Below are 19,324 nucleotides of genomic sequence, written 5' to 3' on the forward strand. Positions count from 1 at the left end.
TGTCACCTGTGTCCAGCTAGCTGCACAGGCACTGAGCTGCCTTCACAGAGCCACAGCTCTGTGTGCCTATGGGGCTTGGCAGAGGCTCAGTGGTGGCAGAGGAGGGGCAGCTATGGTGTCCCTCAGCATAGGAGCAGGAGCTGCTGTCATTGAGAACCACTTGGGTGGCTTTGAGGTGCATGATGCACACGCTCCATGAGCTGGGGAGCAGCACCTGGCAGCCCCATGCTTCAGTTCACAAGATTTTTTTTTCCCTTTCCCTTTAACGTTTTTGGGGGGTTGGGTTTAGGGTTTTGCTGCAGCCACAGGATGATGGTTTGGAACCATCCGGCTTTGCACTACAGATCAGAACTCAGTAGTTCAATGGCTGAAACAAAATTTCTGGCATGACATCCAGGTGATTAAAACTGAAGAGGAGGAGTGTGATTTTGCAGACCACCACCACCCCACCCCCACAGGTCTTTGCTCTCTCCCAGGTCACAAACAAGAAGCCCATCACAGTGCTGGACATCCTGGAGAAGATCCGCCTGCACGTCTCGGTGCCACAGTGTGATGTGTTTGGGTACCTGAGCATAGAGTCTGAGCTTGTGATCCTCATCATCCCCATGGACCAGAACCCCAAACCTCTGCAGGTAGGCTACACCTCATTTCATGACTGCACCTCGCTGTCCTTATGCAGCAGTTCTAAGAGTGCCTTTTCCTGTGCAGGCTCAGACCAAAGGGCCTCTCTCCATGCTGCTCTGAGACCATCCTGGCTTTGCCATTGCTTCCCACCTCATGGGAAAAAGTGTTGGGAGACCCCTGATTAGGACCTGAACAGGAACTAATACTGCAGTAAGCTGCCCAGACTGCTTTCTAGCAGGTGCTTCATGCTAGTAAATATGTCCCAGGGTGACAGTGAGACGCTGCAGGTATCCCAGCAGGCTCAGCTCAGAGTTCTGGCAGCGGTTCCTCAGGAGCAGCCTGGAGCAGAAGCAAGGCTGTGGCTGTGCACAGCTCTGGTACTGTCCTGAGGCTGTTGCTTCCTTTTGCCTTTCTGCTGCTGAGCCTGTTCCTCCGTGGTTGTCCTCATGACAGCCTCTCCCCAGCAGAGCCCTAACTCCTTCCCATTTCAGAGCTGTTCCCGGGAGTCTTGTGGGGCCAATGCAGAGCCTTGGGCCTCCAAGGTTATGCTTGTCAAGTTAAAACTTCACCAGAGGTGGCTTCCAAAGCCTTTGAAGAGACTTTGTGCTAAATTGATTCCTGGCCTGCAACAGAAGGTGCAAAAATGGATTTTCTAACAGAAATTTGTGATTGCCCTTGTGCTAGCAGGGGTTGGACAGGAGCAGGCAGTATGAGCTCGCAGCACAGAAGGCCAAGGGCAGCCTGGGCTGTATCCAAAGCAGCATTGCCAGAGCTGGTTAGAGGGGATCCTGCCCCTCTGCTCTGCTCTGGTGAGACCTCACCTGCAGGGCTGTGTCCAGCTGTGGGGCCCTCAGCACAGGGAGGAGATGGAGCTGATGGAGAGGGGCCATAGGAGGCCACAAAGAGGATGAGGGGGCTGGAGAACCTCTGCTATGGGGAAGGGGCTGGGGGTGTTCACCCTGGAGAGGGGGTGGCTCTGGGCAGACCTCAGAGCAGCCTCCCAGTACCTGAAGGGGCTACAAGAAGGCTGCAGAGGGACTGCTCCCAAAGGCCTGCAGTGATTGGATGTGAGGAACAAGTTCTGCACCAGGAGGCTGCTGGAACCCTGCAGCAGGTTGCCCAGGGAGGGGGTTGAGTCCCGCCCCCAATCCCTGGAGATTTTCAAGGGGAGGCTGGAGAAGGCTGTGAGCAACCTGCTCTAGAGGAGGATGTCCCTGCTGGGTGCAGGGGGTTGGGCTGGGTGGCCTCTGGGGGTCCCTTCCATGATTCTATGATTGGAATCTCTTCTTTCCTTCCCCACAAAAGGGATGAGCTTGCCCCAGAGCAGTTAACTCCTCACTTCTGCAGTTGCAGACTGCTGGCAGTGTCTTGGTCACTCAGTATGAAGTCCTTGGTTTTAGTTCCAATTCCCTGTGAGCTTTTTGTCCCCAACACTCAAACCACATCACCCAAGACAGCCAGCAGGCAGCTCCCTCCCCTCTTCTTTGCTGCTCCCCAGGGCTTGCACAACAGCAGGAGCTGTGGGTAGTGCTCTGGTGTAATTTCTAGGGACCGCTCCCTGTCACACTCAAAGCCTGACCTGCTGCTGGGAACCACTCGGGTTTGCTCTCCTGCCTCTTGCTGCCTAGCACCACTCTGCACTGGGCCAGCAGCTGGCAAGAGCAGCAGTGTGGCATTTTCCCTTCCCAGATTGAAGCCTGCAATAAGGAGGCAGAGAAGATCCAGTCGCTGATCAACTCGGACAGCCCAACGCTGGCCTCCCATGTGCCACTCTCAGCCCTCATCACCTCCCAGGTCCAGGTCTCCCTCACCATCTCCTCTCCTGCTGCTCACCCGGGGCCTGCGCTGCACTCCCTGCTCATCAGCCTTTTCTTCACCTCCTCAGCTTTAAGGCATTCCATGTAGCTGCTTAGGGAAGGTGCAGCAGTGCCACAGTGCTTTACCTTGTGAAGGAAACTGAACCAGGAACCAAACCTTGTACAAAAATGGGTGAAGAGCTAAAAGTGTTTGGAACAACAGGCAGGGGTTGTTCTGTGTCCATTCCTGGGCATTCAGTCCTGTTTCAGCACAATCCAGATCCACTCCCATTGATCCTGGAAAGGGGCAAATGCTCTGGCAGGTTGTGACTCGATGAATTTGTGATTTCTGGGAGAAGGGATCTTGGAGAGTTGCCTTTTTCCAGCAATGAACCGAAGTGTTTGGAGTTCACTGAAGAAAGTGCATTTCGTAGCCTCCAGCTGCTCAGCAGTGACAACAAAAAGCCTTCAGGGCATCTACTTTAACCATCGTCTTTGGAAGAAACTAATTGCTGCTACTTAAGTACCGTAATTACCAAAAATGGAAGTTTATTCTCCTGTAAATACCCTTCCCTGGTTTATTGTGAAGGAAACTAAGCAGCCCTGGGCCTCTTCCAGCAGCCACCTTCAGGCTGGAGCAGTGAGGAGCTTCAGGCGACGAGGCCCAGTGCTGCTGAGACGACAATCAAGCTCTTCCTGACTCGTGGGGGAGGGAAATGTGTTCTGGGGAGAGCTTTGTGCAGAGCAGCAGCTCCCGGGCTGCAGAGCCATGAAGAATCTCAGCACCTCTCTTTAAGTGCCATGGAAGTGTTGTGGTCTTTCCCTCTTGCCTAAGGAGGTTTGTAGCTTACCTGTGTCTACAGACAGTCAGTTGTATTACCTGTTGTATTTTATGCACCTGGCCCTAGCCACCATGAAGTATTTCCTGTCAGTATTACCACAGCTAGTGGTTGCAACACACCCAAGTGATTGTTGCCAAAACGCTGAAAATTGAGAGAAAGCACTGAAACCATCCCGAGGCTGCTCTTGTGGTGGCATCTATGTAGCCACTGTGCCCTGCTCAAGCTAAGTATTAAAGCTTTCTATTTTACTACAACACTGTCTTGTGTCCCTGCAGTTTTGTGAAGCTCTGCAGCAGCAAACATTTGCCTTCCCCTCTCACATCAGCACTAAGAGCTCACTGCTGTTAAATTCATATTTGTGTTTCTGTCATTCAGGTGGCTGAATTTCTTTTTCTTCTTACCTCTCCCCCACCAATCATTAGCCAGGATCTCTCCAGTGTGGATCCTCCACTGCCTGCTGAAGTGAGCTGTACCTGCTTTAAGAGTGTGTTTCTGCCACAGTGTAAAAGTCACTCAAGAGCTTAAAGCCACACCTGCTGTGGGCACTGATGGTTTTCTAACACCCATGAAGATCTTTTTCAATGAACCACCAAGAAGCTGTCCCAGTCTGGTTAGGCCGCACCTCGAGTCCTGTGTCCAGTTCTGGGCCCCTCAGTTTAGGAAGGAGGTTGACTTGCTGGAATGAGTCCAGAGAAGGGCAACAAAGTTGGTGAGGGCTTTGGAACACAAGCCCTATGAGGAGAGACTGAGGGAGCTGGGGTTGCTTAGCCTGGAGAAGAGGCGGCTCAGGGGAGACCTTATCACTCTCTACAACTCCCTGAAGGGAGGTTGTGGACAGGTGGATGATGGTCTCTTCTCCCAGGCAGCCAGTACCAGAACAAGAGGACACAGTCTCAGGCTGTGCCAGGGGAGGTTTAGGTTGGATGTTAGGAAGAAGTTCTACACAGAGAGAGTGATTGCCCATTGGAATGGGCTGCCTGGGGAGGTGGTGGAGTCACCATCATTGGAGGTGTTCAGGAGGAGACTTGATAGGGTGCTTGGTGCCATGGGTTAATTATTTAGATGGGTTGGATTGGTTGATGGGTTGGATGTGATGATCTTGAAGGTCTCTTCCAACCTGGTCTGGTTTATTCTAAGTAAAGGTTTATTCTAAATAAAGAAAGGTCTGCAGGGTGGGTATGGAGAAACCAGTATTTAAATGCAGGCATTGGGCTCTGGGCTCCCCTCTGGGAAAGGAGGCTTTGCAGAGGGGGTGAAGAGGAGCAATTGATGCGATTTAGAGGTCGTTCGGTACACAGCAGCCAGTCCTGGAGGCATTGCTGGGCAGGCCAGGTGGAACCAAGCACACAGCAAAGCCAGCAAGGCCCCGATGTGGCCACGGGGACTGCAGCTTGGTTTGAACTCAGGGGAACCTTCTCAGCATCCTCTCTGTTGGGGCTGCTAAACAGCAGTGAGAACCTCACCTGCTCAGGCCTGTGCTGCAGCACACCCTGCGGAGCGGCACGTGTCCCCTGCCCCGAGCCAGCTTTCCTCTCCGGAGAGGCCAGCGCGGCGTGGGCGCAGACTGCTGCAGCGGGGGCGGGGCTTGCACCGGAGGGAGGGAGGGAGGGGCTGAGTCTCGTGAGCTCGTTCCTGAATTGCTCCCCAGGTAGGTCACGCAGCCAGGGACAGGGGTGGCCGTCACTCGCCGCTGAGCTGTTTCCCAAAGGTCTGTGTCGACCCAGACTGAGGTGGAACTGCAGCAGGCAGGTGTGCAGGAGCCTGGCACCTGAAACGGAGGGCAGTGGGGACAAACTCTGCACTAGGTGCGAGCAGATCGACTATCCACTTACCCTAGTGGCCGAACTGAACGAGGAAGTTGCTAGGCTTAGGACTGTAAGGGAACATGAAAGGGCCAGGGGCGAGAGCGAGCAGGGAGAGCTCGAGCAGGGGGGCCTGGGGCGGCTGAGAGGCACTTTATAATTTAACTGTGAGGTCTCTCCTGGGCCGCTCAGAACACTACAGATGTAGATACATTTCATAGAGGGAGCAACAGGGGTGCCCGAAGGCTCTCTGAGGGGCACGCCAGCGCCGGCGGAGGAGACTGAGCGCCCTGAGGCGCGGGGCGGGGCCTGGGGCGGGGTCTGGGCGGGGCTGCCTCACCGCCGTGCCTCGCGGGGCCGGCACGCGCGCCGGGCTCCTCCCAGGGGTTCAGCGCGAGAAGTCGAGCGGCCTGAGGCGCCCGGCCCGGGCGGGACCGGCCCCGGCCAGAGGCGCCGCTGACCTTGGCGGCCTTCGGGAGTCGCTCTCGGAGGGCAGCTGTGGCAGCGCTCTGGCGGATGGAGACCTGGCAGGTGCCTCAGAGAGGCTTTGGCGGTTCCGCGAGGGACAGGAGCCCAGGTGCGTGAGGGGACAGGGAGGGCTGGCCCGGGAAGACCTGAGGGAGCTTAGAGGGATTTATTTCTGTATGAATACCTGAGGCACTCTCCATGCAGCTTCAACCACCCGTCAGATGCAGATGTCCTTAGTGCAATGAACACCAGGGGGGGCTGTGGGCCCCAGCGCTGCGCGCGGAGCAGTCTGTCAGCGCCTGAGGGGGGCGGCGTGCGCCGCTCCTCTCCGCCCCGGGCTGCCCCCAGGGCGTCCCGGAGGGCATTCCAGGGGCTGGGGGAGTTCCGGCTCTGCGGGGAAGGCTGACCCGAGGCGCCACTAGACGGGCTGGGTGCGAGGATGGCTCCCGAAGCGCAGGGGCAGCGCTGGGGCAGTGCGGGGGGTGGTGGAGCCCTGAAGGCAGCGCTGAGGTGCGTGAGAGGGAACGGGGCTGGGGCAGAGCTGGAGCAGCTGAAGGGAGGAGTTTGTGTAGGCAGTGTCTGAGGTGCTGTCATCTCCAGCCCGGAACATACACGTGTTTGTATTGGTTTTAATAAAAGGACATTAAGGGTGGCCGGGCGGAGGGGACTGTGTCTGTGAGCGCCACAGAAGGCGCCGCGGCGGGGGGGGGGGGGGGGCTGTGGGGTGTTGGGGGCTGTGAGCGCCCTGAGGGTTCCCGCGCGGCGGCTTTCCCGCCCTGCCTGCACCACAGGCACCAGCGCGCGCTGTTCCTGCGCGGCCGCCGCCTGAGGCAAGGGGAGGCACCTGGCTGTGGGGACTGTGAGCGGCCGGAGGGTCCTGGCCTCACCTGTGCGCCCTTCCCGCCAGAGGGGCTGGCATGCAGCGCGCGCCTCAGGAGCTGCCGGGGCGGGAACAGGAAGCGGCCGGCACGGCCCGGGGCAGGGCAGAGCCGAGCCGTGCGGCCCGGGGCGGGGCAGGGCCGGGCCGTGCGGCCCGGGGCGGGGCAGGGCCGAGCCGTGCGGCCCGGGGCGGGGCAGGGCAGGGCCGTGCGGCCGGGGCAGGGTAGGGCTGTGCCGCAGCCTGCAGCTGCGCTGTGTTTGGGGTCTGCTAGGATCTGCTCCTGGGGCAGAGCTGCGGATGCCGGAGGGCAGGGCAGGCAGTGCAGGGGCTTGGGCAAGTTCGTGAGGGCGCAGGGTGAGACCGGCTGAGGGGAGGGGAATCAACTCGGGGACAATTTCTTTTTCGTTAAAACCTGAGGTACTTCCCTCTGTAGCTCAACACTCCATGAGTGTGCTTCTGCTGTTTGCTCCTTCAGGCAGAACGAAGCTTTGCAGGAGAACAGACTCGGGGGCAGAGAAGTGACATTTGGGCTAAGAGACTGAGAGGATCTGTGGGGAAGAAAATGCAAACAGAGAAAACCCTGAGGTAAGCAAGAGCAGAGGTGACATTTTGGAGGGAATTTGAAATGGTGACCTGTAATGAAATGGTGTGGGGCTCTCTGAAATGAAGAGGTGAGATGTTGAAATGGTGACCTGGAATGCAATGTTGAATGTGGGCACAATGGAGATGTGGAGAAAAATCTACTGAGTTGGAGTCACGATCTGTGGTTCCATGTCTCTGTGACAGCATGGCCAGAGACACATGAAAATTGTAAATGGGTGTGTGGCCAGTAATTGTATGCCTAGGACCAGTCTGCAAAGCGAGAGAATTTCCTTTGCCTAAAAGGATGGTGGCTCTGTCAGGCTGGGCTACTTCAGACCTTGCTCGGTGGGGCTCAGCTCACCATGGTGGTCCCCGGCTCTGCTCAGATTTTTCCTGGTTTCTTTGGGCTCCCTTCCAGGTAAGTGCCAGGCTCTGCTGCTCTCTGGGGTTCTTCTGTATCAGCTTGTTTGAAATGCTTGCATGTTCTTGGAGGGTGTCGTAGTTTGGGCTGGGTGCCCTCTGCTACAGGGGTGTTTCCTGTGTCCAGAAGTCCAGCCCAGTGGGAGGACACAGGAGATTAGGTTATTTCCTACCATGATCCCTTGCACCACTATAAGTTTCACGGCGGGGTCTGGCACTTCCTCTTTCCTTCCTCCTCGCCACCCGGTAACTGGGGTAGAGATCTCCCGGCCATGGGCCTGGTTAGGCCCAAGGCCACGGCGGGAGGGGCAGTCTCAGATCTGGCCAGCTGAGACTAGCCTAGCAGTGTGTGGGGGGAAGGAGGAGCCCTGGGGGTTTTGGGTGCACCCTCAGGTAGGGATGGGATTTCTCTGGGTCTGTTTTGGGTTCTCTCTCTTGTCACTGTATTTCTAGTTCTCTGCACGCACTCACTGTTCTATTTAAACTTTCCATCACTTTTGCAATCCGTCTGAGTCGTTATTTCTGCGCGTGGTGGGGAGGGGGTCTGCCCCAACCCATTACATTTTGGTGCCCAACGTGGGGCTGGCTGCTGTGCCCACTCTGCAGATCGGTTGCAAAGGATGGAGAGCTTAAATTTAGTTCTGGGCGTCGGTTTGGGTTTGGCAGTTGGGGGCTCAAGTGATGTTGCAGGGGTGATCGTGTGAGTTCTTGTGGATTGTGGGGGGATAACTGGTACGCTGCCGGTGGCGCAGACCCTCTCCTGCTATTTCAGGCAGGGGTGGTTCTCGACCATCGGCATGGGGGTACCGCTTGAGAACGCGGAACCTGCCCCTCCTCTGCGGCAGGGAGCGAAGTGGGGGAGGGGCAGCGGCGAGCAGATCAGAGTCAGGTCTGTTCTCACTGCGGGGATAGAGCCAACCGCTGCGAGCGGGCGAGCCAGCTCCCGAAGCCCTGGGGGGCCGATGGGGACTCCAGCTGGAAAGCCGTTTTCAAGGGCTCTGAGAACGCGTGTATGGCTTTCGCTGGAGTAGCCGTTTGAGTGTCCGAGGGGTGGAGGTGATTTTGATTCTGTGCTGTGGCAGTAGAGGTGGGCGGAGCCCTGCTGTGCGCTCGGGCTGCGGCGGGGCCGGCCCTAGTCTCCTCCCCGACTTTTTCGGACGAGTTCCGAAAATGGCGCCGAGCACCTGGCTCCACCTCCCTTCTTCTCAGTGAGCTGTGGTGCAGCCCCTCCCTTTCTGGCAGGGGGGGGTGTGCAGCCGGATGCTGTCTTGCCTTGGTACGGGTATGCCTAGTGGGGGGGCGGAGTACCTCAGACATGCATCCGTGTGGTTCTGGACCGCAGTTGGAAGCGGTTGGTTGCGGCACCCTGGATGGATTGAAAAAGGCAGTTCTGGGTTGGATGTTTTCGACTGGCCTGCCCCAGGGGTGGAGAATATGCTGCCGAGTGAATATAGGTGAAAAATAAAGGCTTGGCTGAGAAGTCGTGAGGCTTTTCCAGGTGACCAGGATGCCCAACGAATCCATGGAGGACTTGCACCGCAGGAGAATGAGCTCTGCATCGCCGGGAGGTTCCATTGGATGAAGGAAGAAGAACTGGAATGGACAGACACTAGAGCCTGACTGAGAGACTGTTTGAGTGGACGCCCAGATGAAGACACGGACTTTGCTGGACATGTCATCAGTTTTCTGATTTGATGATGTGTTTGGGTGCAGGGATTATGGTATGAAATAAGGGGTGGCTCCTGTTGTAGTTTGGGCTGGGTGCCCTCTGCTACAGGGGTGTTTCCTGTGTCCAGAAGTCCAGCCCAGTGGGTGGACACAGGAGATTAGGTTATTTCCTACCATGATCCCTTGCACCACTATAAGTTTCATGGCGGGGTCTGGCACTTCCTCTTTCCTTCCTCCTCGCCACCCGGTAACTGGGGTAGAGATCTCCCGGCCATGGGCCTGGTTAGGCCCAAGGCCACGGCGGGAGGGGCAGTCTCAGATCTGGCCAGCTGAGACTAGCCTAGCAGTGTGTGGGGGGAAGGAGGAGCCCTGGGGGTTTTGGGTGCACCCTCAGGTAGGGATGGGATTTCTCTGGGTCTGTTTTGGGTTCTCTCTCTTGTCACTGTATTTCTAGTTCTCTGCACGCACTCACTGTTCTATTTAAACTTTCCATCACTTTTGCAATCCGTCTGTTTGAGTCGTTATTTCTGCACGTGGTGGGGAGGGGGTCTGCCCCAATCCATTACAGAGGGGATTAAAATCCCTAAGAGTATTAATTTGTCTGAAAAGAGGCTCGGCTCGGCTCCTCGGCTCGGCGGCTTGGCTCCTCGGCTGCTCGGCTCGGCTGCTCGGCTGGGCTCAGCGGCTCGGCTCGGCGGCTGGGCTCGGTGTCTCGGCTCCTCGGCTGGGCTGGGCTGGGCTCCTCGGCTCGGCTGCTCGGCTCCTCGGCTCGGCTGCTCGGCTCCCTGGCTGCTCGGCTCCCTGGCTCCTTGGCTCGGCTCCTCGGCTGGGCTCCTCGGCTGGGCTGCTCGGCTGGGCTCGGCGACTCAGCTGGGCGGCTCGGCTCGGCAGCTGGGCTCGGCAGCTGGGCTCGGCGGCTGGGCTCCTCGGCTGGGCTCCTCGGCTGGGCTCCTTGGCTCGGCTCCTCGGCTCGGCTGGGCCGGGCGCGGCTTGGCTCCTCGGCTCGGCTCCTTGACTGGGCTCGGCGGCTCGGCTCCTCGGCCGGGCTCGGCTGGGCCGGGCGCGGCTCGGCTCCTCGGCTCTGCGGCTCGGCTCGGCTCTGCTCGGCTCTTCGGCTGGGCTCGGCTGGGCTCCTCGGCTCTGCTCCTCGGAGGCTCGGCTCCTCGGCTCGGCAGCTGGGCTCGGCGGCTCGGCTGCTCCGCGGCCCGGCTCTTCGGCTCGGCTCCTCGGCTCGGCTGGGCCGGGTTCGGTTCTTTGGCTCGGCTCCTCTCCTCGGCTCGGCGGCTCGGCTCGGCAGCTGGGCTCGGCGTCTCGGCTCCTCGGCTCGGCTGGGCTCGGTTCTGCTCGGCTGTAAACTATCAAACTGTGCTGCCGCTGAACTCTGTAAACTAACAAACTGTGCTGCCGCTGAACTCTGTAAACTCACAAACTGTGCTGCCGCTGAACTCTGTAAACTCACAAACTGTGCTACCGCTGAACTCTGTAAACTCACTAACTGTGCTGCCGCTGAACTCTGTAAAGTAACAAACTGTGCTGCCGCTGAACTCTGTAAACTCAGAAACTGTGCTGCTGCTGAACTCTGTGTCCCTTAGGGACATAATGAATTGTAGGATGGCTTGTGTGGAGGCAGGGGAGGTTCCTCCTATGTTTGACACCCTGTTGATGTTTGAGTGTGTGGGTGAGAGCGGGCACGACAGAGATGTAGAAAATACCTACGAAGCGATCGGGAGTCCCGATCTGCGGTTCCACGTCTTCACAAGGAGCGTGACCAGAGACGGACGAAGCGAAAGTTGTCAAAGGGAGTGTGGCCAGTCATGGAATCTGTAGCATTAGTCCTTGTTGCAATTCATTGTGGTTTGGTGTAGGATGGAATTATGGTTTGTAGTACTAATAAACTAAGAAACATAACCAGGGCAAGGATGTAGTGACAGCCTTCTGAAAACAAATGAAGGAAGGTCTCCTGCTTAAGGGATGGACATATCATGTTTTCAAACTGTGTGTTGTTCTATTTGCAATTTGTTTTTACATGCTAGAAGCCTTTGCAGGTAAGGGAAGAGAATGACAGGGTTCCTAGCTAAAGCTTTATACATACCCAGTAATAGCACTTTTGAGTATGGAGGTAGTGAGGAGAGATTATTCAGGGGGAGATGAGGGAAAGGGGCGAATTGGGTAAAGGGGCGAATCGGTGATTAAGTTTGGGGTCTGGGTTAATGATAGTGTGGCGGTCAGGGGGTTTAGGCAGGGGGTTAGGGGTAGGGTTAGGGTTTAGGGGTAGGGTTTGCAGACAGGGTTAGGGTTTGGGTTTGGGTTAGGGTAAGGGTTAGGGTTTGGGTTAGGGGTTAGGGTTTGGGTTAGGGTTATGGTAGGGTTAGGGTTAGGTTAAGGTTAGGGTTAAGGGTTAGGGTTAGGGGGTTAGGGGTTGGGGTTAGGGGTTAGGGTTAGGGGGTTAGGGTTGGGGTTTGGGTTGGGGTTAGTGTTAGGTTTAGGGTTAGGGTTTAGGGGTTAGGGCTAGGGGGTTAGGGTTTAGTTAGGGTTAAGGGTTAGGGTTTAGGGTAAGGGGTTAGGGGGTTAGGGGGTTAGGGTTAGGGGGTTGGGGTTAGGGTTAGGGGGGTTAGGGGTTAGGGTTGGGTAGGGTTAGGGTTTAGAGGTTAGGGTTAGGGGGTTTGGGTTAGGGGTTAGGAGTTAGGGTTAGGGTTGGGTTAGGGGTTAAGGATTAGGGGTTAGCGGTTAGGGTTGGGCAGGGTTAGGGGGTTAGGGTTAGGGGTTTAGGGTTAGGATGGTTAGGGTTAGGGTTAGGTTTTAGGGTCAGGGTCAGGGTTAGGATCGGGGTTAGGGTTTAGGGTTAGGGTTGGGGTTAGGGTTACGGTTAGGTTTAGGGTTAGGTTAGGGTTAGGGTTGGGGGGGGTTGGGGTTAGGGTTAGGGTTAGGGGGTTAGGGTTTGGGTGGGGGTTAGGGTTAGGGGTTAGGGTTTAGGGTTAGGGGATTAGGGTTTGGGTGGGGGTTAGGGTTAGGGGGTTAGGGTTAGGTTAGGGTTTAGGGTTAGGGTGAGGGTGTAGGGTAAGGGTTAGGGGGTTAGGTTTAGGGTTGGGTTAGGGTTAGGGGGTTAGGTTAGGGTTAGGGTTGGGTTTTGGGGTTAGGGTTTAGGGTTTGGGTTTAGGGTTAGGGTTAGGGTTGGGTTTTGGGGTTGGGGTTAGGGTTTAGGGTTAGAGTTAATGGTTGGGGTTAGGGTTAGGGTCAGGGGTAGGGTTATGGTTAGGGGTAGGGGTAGGTGTAGGGGTAGGGGTCGGGTTATGGTTGGGGGGGTTGGGGTTAGGGGGTTAGGGTTAGGGTGGTTAGGGTTTAGGGTTGGCGTTAGGGCTAGGGTTGGGGTTAGGGGTTGAGGGTTAGCGGTTAGGGTTCGCGTTAGGGTTAGGGGTTAGGGTTGGGGTTAGGGTTACGGTTAGGGTTGGGGTTGGGGTTATGGTTAGGGGGTCAGGGTTAGGGTTGGTGGGTTAGGGTTAGGGTTAGTGGGTTAGGGTTAGTGGGTTAGTGTTTGGGTTAGGGGGTTAGGGGATTAGGGTTAAGGGGTTAGGGTTAAGGGGTTATGGTTAGGGTGGTTAGGGTTGGGGTTGGGGTTGGGGTTTGGGTGTTAGGGTTAGGGGGTTAGGGTTATGGTTAGGGTTTAGGGGTTAGGGTTAGGGGTTAGGGTTAGAGTTAGGGGTAAGGGTTAGGGGTAGGGGTGGGGTTGGGGTTAGGGTTAGGGGGTTTGGATTAGGGTTAGGGTTAGGGTCAGCTAGGGTTAGGGTTTAGGGGTTTAGGTTAGGGCTAGGGGGTTAGGGTTAGGTTTAGGGTTAGGGTTTAGCGTTAGGGTTTAGGGTTAGGGTTTAGGGTTGGGGTTTAGAGTAAGGGTTTAGGGTTAGTGTTAGGGGTTAGGGTTAGGGGGTTAGGGTTGGGGGGTTAGGCTTGGGGGTTAGGGTTAGAGGGGTAGGGTTAGGGTTGGGGGGGTTAGGGGTTAGGGTTTAGGGTTAGGATTAGGGTTAGGGATTAGGGTTAGGGGTTAGGGTTAGGGTAGGGTTTAGGTTTAGCGTTAGGGTTTAGCGTTAGGGTTTAGGGTTAGGCTTAGGGTTAAGGGTTGGGGTTAGGGTCAGGGGTAGGGTTAGGGGGTTAGGGTGGTTAGGGTTAGGTCTAGGGTTAGGGTGGTTAGGGTTAGGGTTGGCGTTAGGGGTTGGGGGTTAGGGGTTAGGGTTGGCGTTAGGGGTTGGGGGTTAGGGGTTAGGGTTGGCGTTAGGGTTAGGGTTTAGGGGTTAGGGTTAGGGGATAGGAGTTAAGGTTAGGGTTTGGGTTAAGGTTGGGGTTAGGGTAACGGTTAGTGTTAGGGGTTAGGGTTAGGGGGTTAGGGTTAGTGGGTTAGGGTTAGGGTTAGTGGGTTAAGGTTAGTGGGTTAGGGTTAGGGGTTAGGTTTAGGGTTAGAGGGTTAGGGGATTAGGGTTAGGGTTAGGGGTTAGGGTTGGGGTTGGGGTTACGGTTAGGGTTAGGGGGTTAGGGTTAGGGTTAGTGGCTTAGGGTTAGGGTTAGTGGGTTAGCGTTAGGGTTAGGGGGTTAGGGTTAGGGGGTTAGGGTTAGGGTGAAGGGGTTAGGGTTATGGGGTTAGGGTAAGGGTTAGGGTGGTTAGGGTTAGGGTTATGGGTAGGATTAGGGGTTAGCGTCAGGGGTTAGGGGTTAGGGTTAGAGTTAGGGTTAGGGTTGGGGTATGGGTTAGGGTTGGGGCGTTAGGGTTAGGGTTCGGTTAGGCTTTAGGGGTTAGGGTTAGGTTTAGGGATCGGTTAGGGTCAGGGCTTAGGGTTAGGTTTAGGGTTAGGGGGTTAGGGTTAGGGGGTTAGGGGGTTAGGGTTAGGGTTAGCGTTAGGGTTTGGGTTGGGTTAGGGTTAGGTTTAGGGTTAGGGTTCGGGGGGTTAGGGTTAGGGTTAGGGGGTTAGGATTAGGGTTAGGGTTGGGTTAGCGTTAGGTTTAGGGTTAGGGTTCGGGGGTTTAGGGTTAGGGGTTAGAGTTAGGGGTTAGGGTAAGGGTTGGGTTAGGATTAGGGTTAGGGTTATGGTTAGGGGTAATGGATAGGGGTAGGGTTAGTGTTAGGGTTAGGGTTGGGTTAGTGTTACAGGTAGGGTTTAGGGTTAGGCTTGGGGTTAGGTGTTAGGGGTTAGCGTTAAGGGTTAGGGTTAGGATTAAGTGTTAGGGATAGCGTTAGGGGTTAGGGTTTAGGGTTAGGGTTGGTGTTAGGGTTATGGTTACGGGTTAGGGTTAGGGTTGGGGGTTAGGGTTAGGGGTTAGGGGCAGGGTTGGGGATAGGGTTAGAGGTTAGGGTTTAGGGTTAGGGGTTAGGGTTAGGGTTGGGTGAGGGTTAGGGTTCGGGTTAGGGGTATGGTTAGGGTTTGGGTTAGGGTTTAAGTTTGGGTCAGTGTTAGGGTTAGGGTGGGTTAGGTTTTAGGGTTAGGGTTTAGGGGTAGGGTTAGAGTTAGGGTTAGGGTTAAGGTTAGGGATTAGGGTGAGGGTTACTGTTAGGGTTTGGGTTAGGGTTTGGGTTAGGGTATAGGGTCAGGGTTAGGGTTAGGGTTTAGGGTTAGGGTTAGGTTTAGGGTTTAGGGTTAGGGTTGGGGTTAGAGTGGGTTAGAGTTAGGGTTAGGTCTAGGGGTTAGGGTTAGGGTTAGGGATTAAGGTTAGGTTTAGGGTCAGGGGGTTAGGGTTAGGGCCATTCAGGATTAGGGTTAGTGTTATGTTTAGGGTTAGGTTTAGAGTTAGGGTTATGGTTGGGTTAGGGTTAGGTTTAGGGTTATGGGGGTTAGGGTTAGGATTTATGGTTAGGGTTAGGGTTAGGTTAGGGTTCGGGTTAGTTTAGGGTTAGGGTCAGGGTTGGGGGTTAGGGTTAGGGGGTTAGGGTTAGCGTTAGGGTTAGGATTAGGGTTAGGGTTAGGGTAGGTTTAGGGTTAGGGTTATGATTAGGGTTAGGGTTAGGGTTAGGGTGAGTTAGGGATTGGGTTAGGGTTAGGGATTAATGTTAGGTTTAGGGTTAGGGGGTTAGGGTTAGGGTTAGGGCCATTAGGGATTAGGGCTAGTGTTATGGTTAGCGTTAGGGTTAGGGTTATGGTTGGGTTAGGGTTAGGTTTAGGGTTAGGGGGGTTAGGGTTAGGATTTACGGTTAGGGTCAGGGTTAGGGGGTTAGGGTTAGGGGGTTAGGGTTAGGGGGTTTGGGTTAGGGTTTGGGTTATGGGGTTAGTTTTAGGGTGTTAGGGTTAGAGTTATTGTTCGGGTTTAGGATTAGGGTTTGGGGGGTTAGGGGTTAGGGTTAGGGGTTAGGGGTTAGGGTTAGTGGTGGTTAGGGTTAGGGATATGGTTAGGGGTTAGGGTTAGGCTTAGGGTTAGGTTAGAGTTAGGGCTAGGGGTTAGGGCTAGGGGTTAGGGTTTCGGTTAGCGTTTAGGGTTAGGTTTAGGTTAGGGTTAGGGGTAAGGGTTAGGTTTAGGGTTAGGGTTAGGGTTTGGTTTTAGGGTTAGTGTGTAGGGTTAGGGGTTAGGGTTAGTGTTAGGGGTAGGGTTTGCGGACAGGGTTAGGGTTTGGGTTAGGGTTAGGGTTAGGGTAGGTGTAGGGTTAGGGTTATGATTAGGGTTAGGGTTAGGGTGAGTTAGGGATTGGGTTAGGGTTAGGGATTAAGGTTAGGTTTAGGGTTAGGGGGTTAGGGTTAGGGTTTGGGCCATTAGGGATTAGGGCTGGTGTTATGGTTAGCGTTAGGGTTAGGGTTATGGTTGGGTTAGGGTTAGGTTTAGGGTTAGGGGGCTTAGGGTTAGGATTTACGGTTAGGGTCAGGGTTAGGGGGTTAGGGTTAGGGGGTTAGGGTTAGGGTTAGGGTTTGGTTTTAGGGTTAGGGTGTAGGATTAGGGTTAGGGGTTAGGGTTAGTGTTAGGGGTAGGGTTTGCGGACAGGGTTAGGGTTTGCGTTAGGGTTAGTGTTTCGGTAGGGTTAGGGTTAGGTTAAGGTTTGGGTTAGGGTTAAGGGTTAGGGTTAGGGGGTTAGGGTTAGGGCGTTAGGGGTTGGGGTTAGGGGTTAGGGTTAGGGGTTAGGGTTAGGGGTTTAGGGTTGGGGTTTGGGTTGGGGTTAGTGTTAGGTTTAGGGTTAGGGTTTAGTGGTTAGGGTTAGGGCTAGGGCGTTAGGGTTAGGGTTTGGTTAGGGTTAAGGGTTAGGGTTAGCGTTTAGGTTTAGGGTTTCGGGTTTAGGGTAAGGGGTTAGGGTTAGGGAGTTACGGGGTGGGGTTAGGGTGTTATGGTTAGGGGGTTAGGGTTAGGGGGGTTAGGGGTTAGGGTTAGGGGTTAGGGTTTAGGGTTGGGTAGGTTTAGGGTTAGGGTTTAGAGTTTAGGGTTAGGGTTAGGGGGTTGGGGTTAGGGTTAAGGGTTAGGGTTAGGGGTTAGGAGTTAGGGTTAGGGGTTAGGGTTGGGGTTAGGGGTTAAGGTTTAGGGGTTAGCGGTTAGGGTTGGTTAGGGTTAGGGTTAGGGGGTTAGGGGGTTAGGGTTAGGGGGTTAGGGTTAGGTTGGTTAGGGTTAGGGTTAGGATTTAGGGTTAGCATTTAGGGTTAGGGTTAGGGTCAGGGTTAGGGTTGGGGTTAGGGATTGAAGATTAGGGGTTAGGGTTAAGGGTTAAGGTTCGGGGTTAGGGTTAGTGGTTAGGAGTTAGGGTTAGGGGTTAGGGTTAGAGTTAGGGTTAGGGTTGGGGTATGGGTTAGGGTTGGGGCGTTAGGGTTAGGGTTCGGTTAGGCTTTAGGGGTTAGGGTTAGGTTTAGGGATCGGTTAGGGTCAGGGCTTAGGGTTAGGTTTAGGGTTAGGGGGTTAGGGTTAGGGGGTTAGGGGGTTAGGGTTAGGGTTAGCGTTAGGGTTTGGGTTGGGTTAGGGTTAGGTTTAGGGTTAGGGTTCGGGGGGTTAGGGTTAGGGTTAGGGGGTTAGGATTAGGGTTAGGGTTGGGTTAGCGTTAGGTTTAGGGTTAGGGTTCGGGGGTTTAGGGTTAGGGGTTAGAGTTAGGGGTTAGGGTAAGGGTTGGGTTAGGATTAGGGTTAGGGTTATGGTTAGGGGTAATGGATAGGGGTAGGGTTAGTGTTAGGGTTAGGGTTGGGTTAGTGTTACAGGTAGGGTTTAGGGTTAGGCTTGGGGTTAGGTGTTAGGGGTTAGCGTTAAGGGTTAGGGTTAGGATTAAGTGTTAGGGATAGCGTTAGGGGTTAGGGTTTAGGGTTAGGGTTGGTGTTAGGGTTATGGTTACGGGTTAGGGTTAGGGTTGGGGGTTAGGGTTAGGGGTTAGGGGCAGGGTTGGGGATAGGGTTAGAGGTTAGGGTTTAGGGTTAGGGGTTAGGGTTAGGGTTGGGTGAGGGTTAGGGTTCGGGTTAGGGGTATGGTTAGGGTTTGGGTTAGGGTTTAAGTTTGGGTCAGTGTTAGGGTTAGGGTGGGTTAGGTTTTAGGGTTAGGGTTTAGGGGTAGGGTTAGAGTTAGGGTTAGGGTTAAGGTTAGGGATTAGGGTGAGGGTTACTGTTAGGGTTTGGGTTAGGGTTTGGGTTAGGGTATAGGGTCAGGGTTAGGGTTAGGGTTTAGGGTTAGGGTTAGGTTTAGGGTTTAGGGTTAGGGTTGGGGTTAGAGTGGGTTAGAGTTAGGGTTAGGTCTAGGGGTTAGGGTTAGGGTTAGGGATTAAGGTTAGGTTTAGGGTCAGGGGGTTAGGGTTAGGGCCATTCAGGATTAGGGTTAGTGTTATGTTTAGGGTTAGGTTTAGAGTTAGGGTTATGGTTGGGTTAGGGTTAGGTTTAGGGTTATGGGGGTTAGGGTTAGGATTTATGGTTAGGGTTAGGGTTAGGTTAGGGTTCGGGTTAGTTTAGGGTTAGGGTCAGGGTTGGGGGTTAGGGTTAGGGGGTTAGGGTTAGCGTTAGGGTTAGGATTAGGGTTAGGGTTAGGGTAGGTTTAGGGTTAGGGTTATGATTAGGGTTAGGGTTAGGGTTAGGGTGAGTTAGGGATTGGGTTAGGGTTAGGGATTAATGTTAGGTTTAGGGTTAGGGGGTTAGGGTTAGGGTTAGGGCCATTAGGGATTAGGGCTAGTGTTATGGTTAGCGTTAGGGTTAGGGTTATGGTTGGGTTAGGGTTAGGTTTAGGGTTAGGGGGGTTAGGGTTAGGATTTACGGTTAGGGTCAGGGTTAGGGGGTTAGGGTTAGGGGGTTAGGGTTAGGGGGTTTGGGTTAGGGTTTGGGTTATGGGGTTAGTTTTAGGGTGTTAGGGTTAGAGTTATTGTTCGGGTTTAGGATTAGGGTTTGGGGGGTTAGGGGTTAGGGTTAGGGGTTAGGGGTTAGGGTTAGTGGTGGTTAGGGTTAGGGATATGGTTAGGGGTTAGGGTTAGGCTTAGGGTTAGGTTAGAGTTAGGGCTAGGGGTTAGGGCTAGGGGTTAGGGTTTCGGTTAGCGTTTAGGGTTAGGTTTAGGTTAGGGTTAGGGGTAAGGGTTAGGTTTAGGGTTAGGGTTAGGGTTTGGTTTTAGGGTTAGTGTGTAGGGTTAGGGGTTAGGGTTAGTGTTAGGGGTAGGGTTTGCGGACAGGGTTAGGGTTTGGGTTAGGGTTAGGGTTAGGGTAGGTGTAGGGTTAGGGTTATGATTAGGGTTAGGGTTAGGGTGAGTTAGGGATTGGGTTAGGGTTAGGGATTAAGGTTAGGTTTAGGGTTAGGGGGTTAGGGTTAGGGTTTGGGCCATTAGGGATTAGGGCTGGTGTTATGGTTAGCGTTAGGGTTAGGGTTATGGTTGGGTTAGGGTTAGGTTTAGGGTTAGGGGGCTTAGGGTTAGGATTTACGGTTAGGGTCAGGGTTAGGGGGTTAGGGTTAGGGGGTTAGGGTTAGGGTTAGGGTTTGGTTTTAGGGTTAGGGTGTAGGATTAGGGTTAGGGGTTAGGGTTAGTGTTAGGGGTAGGGTTTGCGGACAGGGTTAGGGTTTGCGTTAGGGTTAGTGTTTCGGTAGGGTTAGGGTTAGGTTAAGGTTTGGGTTAGGGTTAAGGGTTAGGGTTAGGGGGTTAGGGTTAGGGCGTTAGGGGTTGGGGTTAGGGGTTAGGGTTAGGGGTTAGGGTTAGGGGTTTAGGGTTGGGGTTTGGGTTGGGGTTAGTGTTAGGTTTAGGGTTAGGGTTTAGTGGTTAGGGTTAGGGCTAGGGCGTTAGGGTTAGGGTTTGGTTAGGGTTAAGGGTTAGGGTTAGCGTTTAGGTTTAGGGTTTCGGGTTTA

The 19,324-nt window shown here is 54.6% G+C and overlaps 1 protein-coding gene across 5 annotated transcripts in view; it reads left to right on the forward strand.

The window, feature by feature from the left end:
- RECK (reversion inducing cysteine rich protein with kazal motifs) overlaps positions 1 to 3,518 on the forward strand; it is a 30,254-nt gene extending 26,736 nt beyond the window's left edge. For 2 of the 5 annotated variants that reach the window (XR_010991018.1, XM_068167730.1), the window contains exons 20-21: positions 477 to 632; positions 709 to 824. Coding sequence is in view for 3 of the 5 variants with exons in the window: in XM_068167730.1 (XP_068023831.1) it covers positions 477 to 632; positions 709 to 744 (192 nt within the window). In the remaining 2 variants the exon portion in view is untranslated. Of the gene's footprint in view, positions 1 to 476; positions 633 to 708; positions 825 to 2,313 lie in introns of those variants that run through there. The other 3 variants (XM_068167729.1, XM_068167731.1, XR_010991017.1) reach the window with 2 other exon arrangements.
- Positions 3,519 to 19,324: the final 15,806 nt, after the last annotated feature.

The sequence above is a fragment of the Melanerpes formicivorus genome, unplaced genomic scaffold, assembly GCF_026170545.1.
Source record: "Melanerpes formicivorus ecotype bairdi unplaced genomic scaffold, bMelFor1.0.p_v2 SCAF_122, whole genome shotgun sequence".
Lineage (NCBI taxonomy): Eukaryota > Metazoa > Chordata > Aves > Piciformes > Picidae > Melanerpes > Melanerpes formicivorus.